This window comes from Amblyomma americanum, chromosome 4 (assembly GCF_052857255.1).
Source record: "Amblyomma americanum isolate KBUSLIRL-KWMA chromosome 4, ASM5285725v1, whole genome shotgun sequence".
Classification (NCBI taxonomy): Eukaryota; Metazoa; Arthropoda; class Arachnida; order Ixodida; family Ixodidae; genus Amblyomma; species Amblyomma americanum.
Window position 1 is genome coordinate 101,563,144 of NC_135500.1, and position 14,866 is coordinate 101,578,009.

Here is a 14,866-nt window from a genome sequence, read left to right on the forward strand (position 1 = left end):
ACGATCAACTGTCAGGAGAAAAGGTTGGAATCGTCACTTTCCTAAAAGAGCAACTTCAATTATTTCGCAAAAAAGGAGGTGTCACAAAGTACTCTGTAGAGCTGGTTGTATTTTTCAGTCTTATTTTTAAAATTTTCCCCCATGCCTATCGATTCCTTCGTAGTTCTGGAAAAATAGCTCTACCACACCGATCAACATAAATGACGGTAACAGTCATTATAATACCAGTCCGGCAAAAGAGCTAAAGAAGAGAGCAAACCATCTAAAGCTGCACGAAAGAGGGTTCACAATGATGGTTGATGAAATCCACCTCAAACAACGTTTTGATTTCAAGGAAAGACCAGTGGCTGGAACGGCGTCGAACACTTTTAAACCGGCAAAAACAGCACATGTCTTCATGACCTGTTGTCATTCCTTGCTGGCAATCCTTGCTGTCAGCACACAAAGATATTGCACATATTCTCCCCGTAGCCAGTATCTAGGCAAGACAGCTACACGACGTTCTTCTGAGAACCATTTTGGAATTGGAAAAAGCTGGCCTGACGTTGAGTGCTGTAATAAAAGACAACAACGCTATTAACAAAAAGGTTATGTCTCTGTTTCCTGAACAGCAGACATTCTTTATCAACATCCTGCTGACAATTCGAGGCCACTCTTTTCGTTGTGAACCCAGTGCATTTGTTAAAGTGCGTATGAAATTTTTACTAAAAAAAAATTAAACGCACACATGCATTTTTTATCCAGAATTTAACAACACGGGATCAATGACACGAGTTAATGGTACATCATTTAAGACTCTGCAAAATGTGCACGCTTCCGAAAAACAGTACTTCTCAAAGTTTGGCAACGTGCTTACGTACAAAGCTCTTCGTCCGTCAAACATTAGCGTCAGAATGTAAAGCTCGTTCTAAAGGTACTCAACCCCTTTGTGGTAGAGGCCTTCAGAACGCGCGGAACTCAGCTTGGTTTGCAGTATGCGAGAGGCACTGCTACTTTCATTCAACTGATCAATAAGTGGTGGTGCATTGCTAACGTGAAAACCCCTTCGAAGGGGCGACACCTTAAAGATCCCCTCCAAGAGACAATTAAAATCAAAGATGCACAAGTAGAGTTTCTAAATTCTTTCGTTGAGTGGCTCGACTTTTGAAAGGACGTAAAAATGGATACTGGTGCCCTAACAAATGGCACACATGCAGCTCTGCGGCTCACATCATACTCCCTGATAGAGCTTAGCAGGTGCTGCCTTGACGAACTCAGATTTGTTTATGTATTACTCGGAAAATCCAAGACCGACAGTTTGGAGGGCAGGTTTTTTTTCGATGTCGCCGTCTGTCTGGATCAAATTATCTTGTTTCAGTTCAACAGATATTGTAATCAGAAAAGAAGATCAGGCTTCAAGATTCCTTGACCTTGCCAGATGTGCAAGTGCTCTGCAAGCCATTTACGACACCAGTGACGAAGAAAGACTTGCTGAAGAGTACGGGATTCATATTGCACAGAACGACATGAAAAGTAAGGCACTCTCTCAACCAGCTATCACATATATTGCAGAAATCTGTGCCCATGCTGCACTGAAGAAGCTACCGTGCGAAGCCTGCGCCAACAGCTTAACAACACATGCCAGAAAACTGGAAAGAAATGTTCTCTTAAAAAACATTACCAAAGGCGCTCTCAAGTTCACACAGCCAGTTGTCGTCAACGCTGTCTTGAACGCACAGCTAGAATTTGAATCTAAAGGGAAGTCCGCCAGGTTTCATGCCGCAGGCATTTAAAGACACGTAGTTGTTGCACTATCTGCTTTCAGACAGTGAAGATATAGATATTTGCAGCAATGGGCACTATCCTGACATAGTGCTGGAGAACATCTTGCGCGCTTCTGCGAACACGTTGTTGAAAAACTACGTACAGGTAAAAAGTGACAGCTTGAGAACTGGGTTCTCAGCAGAAAAAACGCAGAAAAGAAAGCTGAAAACCTTAAAATAGAATCTTGTGAGCTGGTGCACAAACGAAAAAACCCTTGCCATTTGGAAAATATAATTTTTAAATTTTTATAAAGTCTTGTGGTCATTGTTCCTTTAGATCTCTGCCGTTTCTTTTACGGAAGTTTAAAATTTAGACCTCCTACGGGAAACATATACCGCAATAAGTTTCCAGCGCTCCCTTTATTAAGTACGATGAATACCCACCCATTCAACGCATATCTTTCTTCTTTTTAGCCCAATGTAATTTAACAGCAGGCGCCAAGATTTCCCCCCGCATCGGATTCCCCAATGCGGTGGCTTCCACGTTGATGTGATATCCAATTGCCATCTTCTTAACATTGTGCGACTGCGCGTGGAATTACGTAATAACCTGGCTGTTCGCTTCGTGCTTCGCTTTTCTGTCACTGTTTTTTTGTAGCGCAGGCGTGCACAAATGGTGGAAATAAATGCACTTGGATAACCAGCACTAATTAGGCGAGCTACTTGGTCATCGAAGTCAAAGCTTCGATGGCCAAGTGAAAATAATGAAAAGTAACGAATAGTAATCAATTTCTCTTCTGTAATTATTCAGTTACTGTTCTGGGGCAGTAAGTAACCACTGTAATCAGTTATATTTAAGATGGAGTAATTGTAATTGTAATCGGTTACTTATTTTCTGTAACGCCTACAAGACTGTTTTCTGGTTCCTTTTTCTCCCCTTTTTCTTAGGTACTTGAGCGTTTTGCTGAGTGGTTATCATTAGGCTGGCGAGGGGCATCTGCTGTTTGGAACTTCACAGGCTGCTTGTTGCCTTCGCCGCCAGGTTCCGTATGAGTTGGCTGAATCGCGGATAGAGCGCACCACTGAAAATTCAGTGCGGTTGGTCAAAGGATTATCAGGCAGCTGGCTAGAATTGTATTGTGTGGCTGCGCTGTCTGCTGCTGCATTAAAATGTCCGTGCAGTTTTCTCGCCCCATAAAGAAGTGGGTTACCTCATGTGCCTCATTGGCACAACTGAGACGAGAGTGTCGTGCCTTGCTAAACGCAAAGGTCTGAATGTAGACAATGTTTAGTGTAGGGCGTGGAAACATGAATGTGATCGTCAGTCACCGTGAAGGGCCTCAGGGAGAAGACATCGCAGATGCCATCGAAATCACATGGTGTAGGTGTGGTTGGCATGGCGGGCAGAACATTGAGATGTTGACAGCGTGGAGCAGCGAGCGCGACTGCATTTTATGTTTTTGGATTAATTAAACTAAAGTTTATTATCTCACTCTGGTAACCAAGCCAGTCGTTTACTCCCCTTATGTAAGGTGCTATCCTTGGCAACTTATATTATACCTAGTTTTTTCAACCTCTCTATTTTTGTCTTTGTTTGCACAATTTAAACGATAATCGGCTCGATATAACTTAACAATTAGTAAAATTATTTCATTTCATTTTCAGTTTTCTGCTTTTCGTAATTAGGTAAAGCCATACCTTGCTTTACAAGAAATATGAAACTTGTATAGAACCTGTTTAAGAATCCTCCTTTTATGCTGGTCTCCAAGTCATCACCTTGCTCACGAAGGGCAGAAAATTGATGGCCTTTGTGGGCTACTCTGAGAGAATATAAAAAATAAAACGCCCAGGAAAGCAACTATCTGCTGTTCGGAACATGCTTGCGCTTGTTAGTTCATGATTCTGGGAAAAATGGCAAAAAAAGACGAGGGCTTAGAAAGGCGAACATGCACAGCGCTAATTCCAACAATGAGTTATTGCAGATAGGAAAGGTGGAATTATCTGCAGCTGTGACGTGATGACCACAGCCTGACGTCTTAACTCTACGATAAGGAAAACCTTTGCTACCGTAAGTACCTAGCCAGTTCCAAGAATGAGGGGCGTTACCTTGTCACGCGTGAAAAAAACAACAGCAAGTTTGTACCGAAAGCGCAATGCGAAATTTTCCTCAATTCTTCAGAAAACGTTCATTGAAGCAAAGGTCAGAGATTTTCTTTTTAATCAACACTGACCTATTTTCACACTGGGAACATACTCGCAATAAACATGTGCTCGACATACCGCCAAGCTCAAATAAACTGTGTGATCACCTGATTCTTCCTGAATAAATGTTAACTTAACTTTCAACACATCTGCGGCCAAAGGGGTTACTGCGATCACTTAATTCGTTACCTATGAATGCCTACGGGGTTCCATCCATGCGTCCTCCTTTGCAGAAAAGTGCTAGAGCTTTTGGTTTCTGCCCCTTGTCCCACGTGCTTACCGTCGCGATAAGGACAGCGACTGGCGTACGGAGAACAGGAAGCAGCTGATTACATGGGACTTCGCAGCCGTATCTCTCGCCATTGTTACCCTGTCTGATACAGGTATCCTTATAGAGAACGAGCGCTTCGAGGCAAAAGCAAGCTTTTCATGCTCTGAGCAGGAATCACTTTTCCCAAGAGAACCAGCGGCTCTCCAGACCCACTAAGCTGAACGGGACGACCGCAATCAGTGAATTAACCCTGTGCAGAGCATGGCGCACTCCACCTTTCTTCGTGATTGTCTTCTCGTATTTACCCTGATCTTCGCAGCTCGAGCGTCCCAAACGAAAGTGGTAAATATCACCCTCTACTACGAAGGACTCTGTGGTGGCTGCCATGCCTTCATTCTGGACCAGCTGCACCCCACGTACGGCAAGCTCGAGCAGTATCTCAACATAGACCTTCTGCCGTTCGGCAATGCCGACATGAAGAAGGCCAATGGGACTGTTGTCTTCAATTGTCAGCATGGACCGGATGAGTGCTACATCAATGAAGTTCAGACGTGTGCAGTGCAGTATGTCCATCCCACGAGGAAGCTCCTGGACTTTGTCGCCTGCATGTTGAGCCACAACGATCCCACGAAAGCTGGGGAGCCTTGCGCACAGAAAGTAGGCACTGACTGGGGTGTACTGAACCGGTGCAGCACTGGACCCGAAGGCACAGAGCTTCTCTACGAGATGGGCTTGAGAACGCGCGGCCACCAGCCGCCTATCAAGTACGTACCGTGGATTGAAGTCAATGGAATGCACAACGTCACCATTCAGGAGAGAGCGCAGGACGACCTTTTTGGTTTCGTTTGCGAGTTGCTGCAGCCCGAAACACCAAGGATTTGCAAGACGCCGAGCCCCTATTATTGCTTTTCGGGACAGTGAGTGCTCCGGTAACAACGGCGTTGACAGCATAATGGTACCACCCCTGCTATTTTAGAAATAATTGAATTCTGCTCACGCCTTCAAGTAACTAAGGTCTCCTGGGAAGATGAGAAGAAAGTTGTATCTAACTCTTTTGCAGGTTTCAGTACCCCCGATAAAGGCCTATAATATTCGTGCAATTTTCTTTTATTACACTGTCAACGTGCTTCAAGCAGCCAGAAGCTCCTGAATATTTCCACATTTGTATTTGCGTCGGCAGGAGTTCGTCTTGTTCAAACTAACATGCTACACTATCAGATAAATAAATAATGCTATCCTAACTGTTGTTCTTTTCTTTTTTACCCTCGCTTCCTCTAAGGCATATTACCAAAGAAATGCGCCGCCTCATAGCATTGCCTTAAAGTCGCTTAATGAAGCGTTCGAGCAAAGGCACGATAAAGGTACTCTTGAGTGATGCCGTCCTAGCAACACAATGCTTGAGAGAAAGGAATTGTGCGGAATCAATGAAGAACATGTAACACGTAGTGCAAGGCTTTAAATATGGTTAACCATTTTTTTGCAACGAGTGCTTCAATCTCTCACCACCTAACTCGTTAGCCTCTTCGAATAATCTATCTGCCACCTATCTGCCATCCCAAGAACAGTCGCAAAAAGGCACCGAACTGAGGGCTTGCATCATTAGTGTAGCATTGTAGTATAAGTCTTTACCCGTCATAGCGTAATTGCTAAATCGAACTTGCTATTATATTGATCATACTGTAAATATAACCACAAATAATATTTCATTAATGTACGAACACTTTAGAACACAATAAGGTTAGGAAAAGAAACCTTGAGTTTCTACGAGAAAGATTGCGTAGCGTGCCATTCAGGTGTTATTCGAGACAAAAATAGACATCGTTCTAATAATATGCTAGAAAAGCAAAGAAAAAGGCAGTGATATCCCTTCATTTATGGACATTCTAAAGCTCCTCTATACAACTGGCAAGGTGTACCGCACAGCGTTTTGAATATTGGTGCAGGTAATCTAGCAATCACGCTTGACAAGGTTCTTAAGACATCTCAATAAAACCTTTCATGGTGTGTGAATTATTTCCCGTTAAGTAAATAAGTAGTAGAATTTTGCTTTTGAAAATTTCATTGCATGAGCAGAGCAGGCAGTACAACTGATATGAAAAGATCACATGCTGTTCGATAAGCTGCGCCCAAAGGTAGTGATTAGATTTACTGCGAAAGCAGTATGAGCGCCACTAGCGAGAATGCCGGCATCTGTCTCTGAGTGGCGGCCGAGTGATGCCCCCAGCGCTTGCAGCGAGCCGAGCTGCCCCCCCCCCCTCCCCCTAGAGGCGGTAGGTAATATCTGCACCGGCGGCCGCAGCAACTCCCCCCCGCGAGCGGCGAGTGCGGGGTAAATGGATAATTCAGAGAACGCGCGTTAAAAAACGTTATAAATCACAAACGCACAGAAAACCAGCCAACGTAAAGTGAAGAGTAATTACAGCAAATTGAAAGTATACAATCATTAATGAGCCATGAAGCCCAGCCAGAGCAAAGCGAAACTGACTGCAGCAACCTTCATGCATATATATGCTACAAAAACAAATCGCATAACACAGAAAAGCCTCAAATGGAGTAACACCATTGTAAAAACGCATTCTCCTTTCAGTGTTCATCCCATCAGATTATCTAAACGGCAGTCAATTTTTACAATAATTCTGCGCTATCATGTTTATTCGACTTAAGTAAGCTTATCTCAGAAAATGTTGAATGTGCAACCAACCCACCCCTCCCAAAAAAACACACATAGGTTTAGCTGCTGGTATTCCTTAGTTTCTCCGCCTTGAATTTTCCTTCTGCGTTTTGTGAACAAATTTTGCAGAACAGGCCTGCCTTCCTTTCATCGCTTAACGGGTGAGCAGAGTGACAGAACTTCGTATCCTGCAGGAAAGGTCCCGCTATTCCGAGCTGCACAGGTCAAACAGGAAGTCCTGGAGAGCACTAAAGGCTAGGTTCAAGCGATTTGATAATTCCGCTAGCGCGTAGGACGCCTTATCACGATTATAGTCGTTCGATGGCGGTCAGAGCACGTGAGAGTGGAACGTTCGACAGTCGGTGAGCTGTCCTTCAGATAACGTTCGTTCCGTGGGCCGCCTCTAGCAGATAACGAGCGTTGTCGCTCGGGGGTGTCCAAGTGCCCTTCAGGCCTCCTCAACTAAAAGGATTGTGGAAAAACACACTCTGAAGCATTGAGTTCATGACGCACCATTAAGTGTACAACGGTCAAAAACAGCTATGAAACGAACCGGTTTGTTTCGAGGAAGATGTGTCGCTTTAAGCTTCTTAGTCTTTGCGACCCAACTAAGATTCCCAGCTCTCGGGACTTCCATTAACCTCACTCTCTATTACGAAGGACTGTGTCCTGACTGCCACGAATTCATCCTCAATCAGCTATGGCCAACATACGCGAAGCTCGAAGAGTACCTCCAGCTGGATCTTCTACCATTCGGCAACGCTGATATGAAGGTCTCCAATGGCACCATTACCTTCCAGTGTCAGCACGGCCCTGATGAGTGCTACATCAATGAAGTGCAGACGTGCGCCGTCAAGTATGTGCACCCTACGAGGAAGCTCTTGGACTTCGTTGACTGCATGCTTCGGCAAGACGACCCCACCAAGGCAGGCGAGCCCTGCGCACAGAAGGTCGGTACCGACTGGCCAGTCCTCAACAGGTGCAGCACGGGACCTGAAGGCACGCAGCTTCTGTATCAGATGGGCAAGAGGACGCGAGGACACCAGCCTCCCATCGAGTATGTGCCTTACGTTGAAATCAACGGTTTCCATAATGAGACTATGCAAGACGAGGTGCAGAGGGACTTACTCCACTTCGTTTGTGAGCTGCTGGAACCACAGCCACCTAAAGCGTGCAAAAGATCCTCTGGTGGGCGCTGTTTTACAAGTCATGTTCGCATTCACGCTTTCAACCGAGTGTTTTTTGAGTAGGACTATTAATGTTCAAATCAGAATCACTACCAAAGTGTGGAAGACGCTTGTTATCCATGCGCCCCTCGTACAATTTGTAAGAAGAGAATAAATTGGTTTTTGCTACATATATATCATGCTCTGCTTTCCGAGATGGTACGAGTGGCACAATGGAGCCTGTTTTTTCAGAACAGCCCGTGTGCTTTATGCTATCAGTGTACAAATCACCATCTTTTCCCGCGTACTTCAATTTACTACATACTAAAGACCATAGTTTGTACTCGGGATACTATATGCGCTCAATTCTGAATGAAAAATTATTAGATTATCCGCACCCGCTGCTTAGTCCGCAGAGGCCTAACGCGGAATCAGCGCATAAGATCTTCGTAGCCGTCCTACTTCGGAGGTTACAAAAGCAAAAATAAAGCATTTCAATGCCAAGTTACCGTTTCCTATTTCCAAATGAAATGACCACCGTTCCTGCTCTGATTCAGTACCTTAACCCGTAGCAATCAGTGCATCGGGGTCGGAAAGCAAAAAAGGTCTAACGATTCCGAATCGGCTAAAATATTGTCAGCGTCTTCACCCTTACTTCACTCTTTCTGACTGCGGGACCGACACCAAAGAGCAGTTTGCGACACCCACTTTCTGTATAGACAAAAGCTACGTCTGTATCCTCGAAGTGAGGCGCAGATACGAGCCACGTCCTTCATTTCCGACGTAAGCGCAGTACTTATGAGCGTTATCATTCGAAGTTCTGATTGGAGCTCTCGAATTAAGCACGTGTTCAAGTCAGCACTGGGATATCAACGAAAGCGAAGCGCAAAAAAGGCCTTTATGTAAATCGCATCAAAAATTCAATCCTGTACGGGCACAGCACACAGATATGATGTACGGTCCGCACAACGTGAAAATTATCTGAGTGTGTTCACTATCCAGTTCATTCCGGGAAACGCGGTAAGCCTAAGTCCGCCTCTGCGGCGTCTCTACGCTGCCCAGCAGTGGTTTCGGGACTCTAAAATAAACCGACACACCATACCACTAAAAAGGCAGCGCTTACAAGCGGTAATTCTGTTCGGCATTTTGAAACTCAAATAAGCTTCATTTTACGCTGCATGTTGGTTATTTAAACCTGCTAGCGCCAGTGTGCAATGAAATCTACTGTATTTATTTCTCAGTACCACCAGCCCGATGAACATACAGATGCTTCTCCTGCTTTCCCTGGTCTGTAGGATATCTTGCACAGAAGTGCCTAGATTACGCCAGTCACAACGCTTTGAACAGTGGCCTAATTGTTGCATGCACTTACGCAAAAAGAGAATCTATGTTGATGTGGCTCGCATTTCTCTGGTGAAAAATTCTTGAAGAACAGACGATATTGAAGCTTCTTAGCTGGGCATCATGAATATGAGGCGTCAGGCTAAGACTGGAATGAGCGCAGTGGCAATAGTTCAAACCGGCCGACATGCGCATTTTTATACAGGACTAGAGGTGGTAAGACTCCCACAATGACAAATGTCTTTCTATTTCACCCATATTTCAGGCGTCCTTCGAAGAAACACTAGACATTGGCGCTGTACCCAACCGGTCAGTTACTCATTAGAGGCCTCCAGCACAACTCATACCGCAACCGCTACCACTTACAGCGTTCAGCCTGTCGTCATTGCGCACGCGCATATTGCCATGTCAGCGCGAAATGGCGCCGCTTGCCACCAGTTCTGTGTGGCCCTGCCACGTCTGTACCCTGTGCGAATACGCAAAGGCGGCAAGCGGTCTGCAGTTTTCGGTGATGTTATGTGCTCTGTTAAATGCCTTTTAATTACTAATCTTGCTCTCACTCGCAGGGAATCATGCGTGCTTCTACAACTCACCTGAAAGGACGAAGCGATAAATGAAAACTACTGGCTACAGAGTGTAGTTGAGGAATCATCCTTATCAGCACACGCATGTCCATTGGAACGCAGAGGCATCTTTTACTTATTTCTGGTTACTCCACAAAATGTCTAGTTCTTTCTCTCTCTCTCTCTCTCTCCTGTGCCATCTCCGGCCATCTAATCCTAGCAAAATTCCTAATCTCCTTTGTACACCTGAGCCTCTGACGCTCTATGCTTGTCTTCTCTTGGAACTACTCCATTAGCCTGGTGGACGATGGGTTATCTTTTCACCGTTTTACGTGGCCTGTCCATGTCAATTTCTTCTTCAATTTCTTTACGATACTACGAAATTCTGTTTGCTCCCAAACTTAATCTTATCTCTGCGTGGCTCTATACAGCCTATCAGTTTTTTTTTATACTAATCGGCGCTCTCCGAAATTCAGTTTCAATTCTATTCATTCAGTTCGTTCCGGCTCATAATTGGCTAATTTTTTCTTGGCGTTTGTTGCACCTTAGCAATCCGTTTCTTAGGTTTAAAAATTGTGTATATACGGGAGGGGAACGTAATCAAGCCGGGAGAGAGTCGTAGGAGTAGGGTAGGAAATTCGAGAGAGTAGGGAGGCCACAAGCAACGGAATATAAAGAGCAGTTGCTTCCTTATAGCCTGCTACTCTCAACGGGAACTCCTAACAATGTAGCTTAACCGACCATAGGCTGTTCCAGTTGGCTTTCCATAGCTGTCTTTTGTACCATACCCCAAACATTGAAATTATGGCCAAATGCACTGTAGCGTATGTGTTTTTTTATTTGAAACTTTATCGTGCTTTGTTCCGGAAGGCAATCTTAAGTTATGAGTCTTAGGATTTTATCATCAACGCTTGTTTTGAGCGTAGTAGTTCGTTTGTTGCCACGCCTGCGCCGGTAGACTATCCTTTAGGAGCATAATGGGGAAGTGGCACACAGAGCACGGTTGCGTGTGTGGCAGGCGTTGTATGCAACGGCAGTAATAAGGTGCGCAGAGGAGGGCACAAGAAACAGCGATAAATCACAGTTTCATCTCAAAGTAACGAAAAAGAGAATACCCCTACAACGGCCATAAGACATTCGTCGCTTCCACACAATAGGCGATCTAGATTAAATTACCCAAGAACACGTAGCCTTATACACCAGAAATTTTGTACCAAGATCTCCGCATATACCTGTAACTGTTACGATGCCCAGATACCGACGACTAAACTGCGCTTCATCTATGCAAGTGACCTACGTTGCCCGTGAAAGAGGTCACCATCGCACAAAACCTTTGTCCACAATTACGTGATAGCATTAAGGCCCCGCGTTCTTTATATTCTCAGACACTGAACCGCATTCTTTTTGCTTTCCCTGCTTTTCTGTGCTCAACACAGTCCTAAATAACCTGCTTCGTTCGTAGACGAAGCACCGTGTGAAGGATGGGAAAAGCGGCGCAATCACAAGCATTAGGCCAAAGGCAAGACAGTTGGCTAAAACGTCCCTGCGTTCCATCAGCTTCTGATGCGGCGGCATCCAGACGCTTTCTTGCTTAAGCGAATGACACAGTGATAAGTAATGCGGCTGGCGGTGTCTTTTGTATTCTGCTGGGGCATAAGCACTTCTGCATCCAGAACGAAGTCGTGACAAATTTAAATCACTTGCCGCTGCTTCCTACTAGGTTAATTTGATGCTAAAACCCAACGCGCTCGTTACGCCTAGATGCCGCATTGCCTGCCATGTAACAGTAATCACAGCAGTGGTGATCATGAAGCAATTCGACTACACCCTCTTGCTTATAACTGATCGTGATGCAGACGTGAAACCGTAATGCGTAGAACACCACGTGCTGCGTCAGCACCAGCACGCGCGCTTGATAATTTCTATCTGCCTAGTCCTGCCTTATCTCCTTTTCCTAAGAGCTTAATCGCACGTGGCCCTTCAGAAGTATCTTGGCACCGGATGCGCAAAGTACAACCACGTGATAGCGGGTGGGCTGTGCTCCTGATTTCAATAGGTCTCCAGACCTCGTGATAATTCCCTTGGTCTCTCCTCATGTGTACGCTGCGTTCATAATAGCAACAGGTTGCCCAGTCTGCTGATAGTTTACATCGTCCCGCCCCAACAGTTCGACCGCCATTCTCGGTAGATTGTGAAACCGGCAGGCGACAGGAGCCCGAAACATTTCAGAGCGCTGTTTCAGGCCACCAGGACAGCTGCCGCAAACGACATGAGGACTGTAGGATATCTTCGGGCGAGTACTCTTTTATTTAGCTCGCTCGTAATAGCGCCCCATATATGGCCCACAATATCTGCTTCTTCTATCAACCTCACCCTCTACTATGAAGGCCTGTGCCCCGACAGCCACGACTTTTTTTTGGACCAGCTGTGGCCAACATACGGGAAGCTTGAGGAGCATCTCCATGTAGACCTTGTACCCTTCGGAAAGGCTCACGCGAATGTTGTAAACGGAACCATTACCTTTAAGTGCCAGCACGGTCCTGGAGAGTGCTACGTCAATGAGGTGCAGACGTGCGCGGTGAAGTACGTTCACCCGACAAGAAAACTTCTGGACTTCGTCGCCTGCATGTTTCGCCAGGAAGATCCCACCAAAGCTGGCCAGCCATGTGCGGAGAAGGTGGGCACCTACTGGCCAGTCCTAGACAAATGCAGCACAGGACCAGAAGGGACGCAGCTTCTCTTCGAGATGGGCAAGAGGACGCACGCACTCAAGCCTCCTATGGAGTCGGTGCCCTACGTGCAAATCAACGGAGTCCACAACGACACCACGGAGAACTTGGCGGAGCATGATCTGTTTCACTTCGTCTGCAAGCTTCTGCAACCAGAACCTCCCAGAGTGTGCAGCAAGGAACCCAGTAGAGTGCGATGCTTCCCAAACTAGCCAACCCATTCTGTTGTTAACTGAGAACCACATAAAACACTTCACCATCCTTCAGATCAATATACCTTCTATATGTCTTGTCAAACTGTTATATTCTTAGAGGAACCTAAGAGTTGCTGAAGTGTTTTTGAATTTTTAAGTGGCACGTTATCTATATAACTTTTGGAACCAAATGTTTCATTAATACAATGCATTTTGCGAAATAAACGCCCTTGCTCCTGCATTGCGTCTTTTCCTGCCTCAAAGTTTCCACGTCATGCACGATGCATTCTTGTAGTTCACTTTTATTCGTGACTTGGTAAAGCAGTCGGGATATGCATTCGAACGCCCGTGCCATGAACCAACAAGCAGGATGAAACCACGTGCTTACTGAATCTTGCAAAGCTAGAGATCTTAGTATTCACCAGCTTATCTAAAACATTAGTCAGGGTACTTTTTGACGCATTTTGCTCCGTGATGGCAACGGTGGGTACTCCTATTCTAGCCTGGGATACTTTGCATCACCTCGGCGTCGTTTGTTTAGGCTTAAAGCCGGAGATATATCTTCTACATTAATTTCCCGTCGCTGAAAGTGCGCTGACATTCATAATTGGCTAAGGTGTAAAGCTCAGAAACAAATTTTACGGGGCAAACTTTATGGACCATTCTGTTATAACACAAGCTGCCGCAAGGTCATCGCCACTGTCGTTGCTTCGTGTGCACGACACGACGACTATGGCAATGGCCTTGCAGCAGCTCATATTATGTGCGAGCCCGTTGCACCGACTCTGCTGCAGCTTGCTTCCATTCCAGCAACGACGGTGTGCGCTGACTTGCTAGACTATTTTATTAAAAATCGTGGCACTCGCAACGCTTCAAAGTTTTAGGTGCTGATATTGCAGCACTTCCTGCCATTCAGAGGCTTCGAGCCACCACTGAATAGGCGCACTGGGAGCTGCGTTCGTGGCTTATCTTCCGCCTACAAGACATGGCCCCGGAGTTGCTAAGCATATTGTTTGCCGCGTCGCCGTTTCCCACAGGATAAACAGCACAGATAAAGGGTGGTGCACAATTCGTGATATCTACCGAAAAGAATATTTTGTGTGCACATTTAAGAAATTTCATGCTGCCTACGAGGGCAAAAGTTCCCTATGCGCTTTATGTTTCGGATTCTTTGTGGTGATTAACCTCCCGATAATAATTCATTAGTGGCAAATCTGAGATCCTTCAAGCCTCTAGGGCTTTGAAAACTGTTCGCGCCACTTGCTGCATTAGAGTCTTCTTTTATTCTTCAATAAGCTCACCAATGTTAGTTGCATTCATCATAACAGCAGTGTTCCAATAACACCGTTTCACGTGTTCTGCACCTTGTCACTTCCTTACAGCACCGCCACATGGAGCAGACCGTCTGTTTCATGCGGCGCGCCGTTCGTTTTGACGTTTTTGAAGGAGTGCATTTACGACCGTCCTCTCAGACCGTTTCTTTTCAGTACGTCGCACATACTTCGAATCATCCAAGTTCACGCATACTGCTTGTCAAACACTTCGACCATTTATTTCAACTCAGTCTTTCTCTTCGCCAGCGGCGATAACTCCCCCCCCCCCCCCCCAATCACACCATTTTTCTTAATCTCCTCTCTCCATCTGAATCCCTGGACCAGCCGGCTACTTTCAATTTCTCATGGTATTCGCTCTATTACCCTAGAGGACCATCGTTTACCCTGTTCCCAATATCATGAAATGTACGAGCGCATTTCCTCGTCAAATTACCCGATGCAACATTGTTAGCACAAGTTTGCCCTCTAATCGACGCTACTGTCACTCCACTTTTTGACATTTCTCTTATGAATTCCTTCCCATAGCTCAAATCAGTTAGTATTGTAATTTCGGCCTTTTTGATAAGCCTACAATTTTGAACTCACAGTCGAGATCCCGCATCATTGAAGTGTTCCGCATATTTTGTAGCCGCGATGTTGGTGAGATGCTGAAC

At 45.5% G+C, this 14,866-nt stretch overlaps 3 protein-coding genes across 3 annotated transcripts; all 3 read left to right on the forward strand.

The window, feature by feature from the left end:
- The first annotated feature begins 4,332 nt into the window (after positions 1–4,332).
- On the forward strand, positions 4,333–5,456 carry LOC144128180 (gamma-interferon-inducible lysosomal thiol reductase-like). Its single transcript, XM_077661315.1, has one exon. The coding sequence runs from the start codon at positions 4,477–4,479 to the stop codon at positions 5,134–5,136; it is 660 nt and encodes a 219-aa protein (XP_077517441.1). The 5' UTR covers positions 4,333–4,476; the 3' UTR covers positions 5,137–5,456.
- A 1,049-nt stretch (positions 5,457–6,505) lies between these two features.
- Positions 6,506–8,249, forward strand: LOC144128178 (gamma-interferon-inducible lysosomal thiol reductase-like). Its single transcript, XM_077661313.1, has one exon. It carries the CDS (start codon positions 7,429–7,431, stop codon positions 8,134–8,136), a length of 708 nt encoding a protein of 235 aa, XP_077517439.1. The 5' UTR covers positions 6,506–7,428; the 3' UTR covers positions 8,137–8,249.
- A 3,758-nt stretch (positions 8,250–12,007) lies between these two features.
- On the forward strand, positions 12,008–13,120 carry LOC144128179 (gamma-interferon-inducible lysosomal thiol reductase-like). Its single transcript, XM_077661314.1, has one exon. It carries the CDS (start codon positions 12,226–12,228, stop codon positions 12,895–12,897), a length of 672 nt encoding a protein of 223 aa, XP_077517440.1. The 5' UTR covers positions 12,008–12,225; the 3' UTR covers positions 12,898–13,120.
- Positions 13,121–14,866: the final 1,746 nt, after the last annotated feature.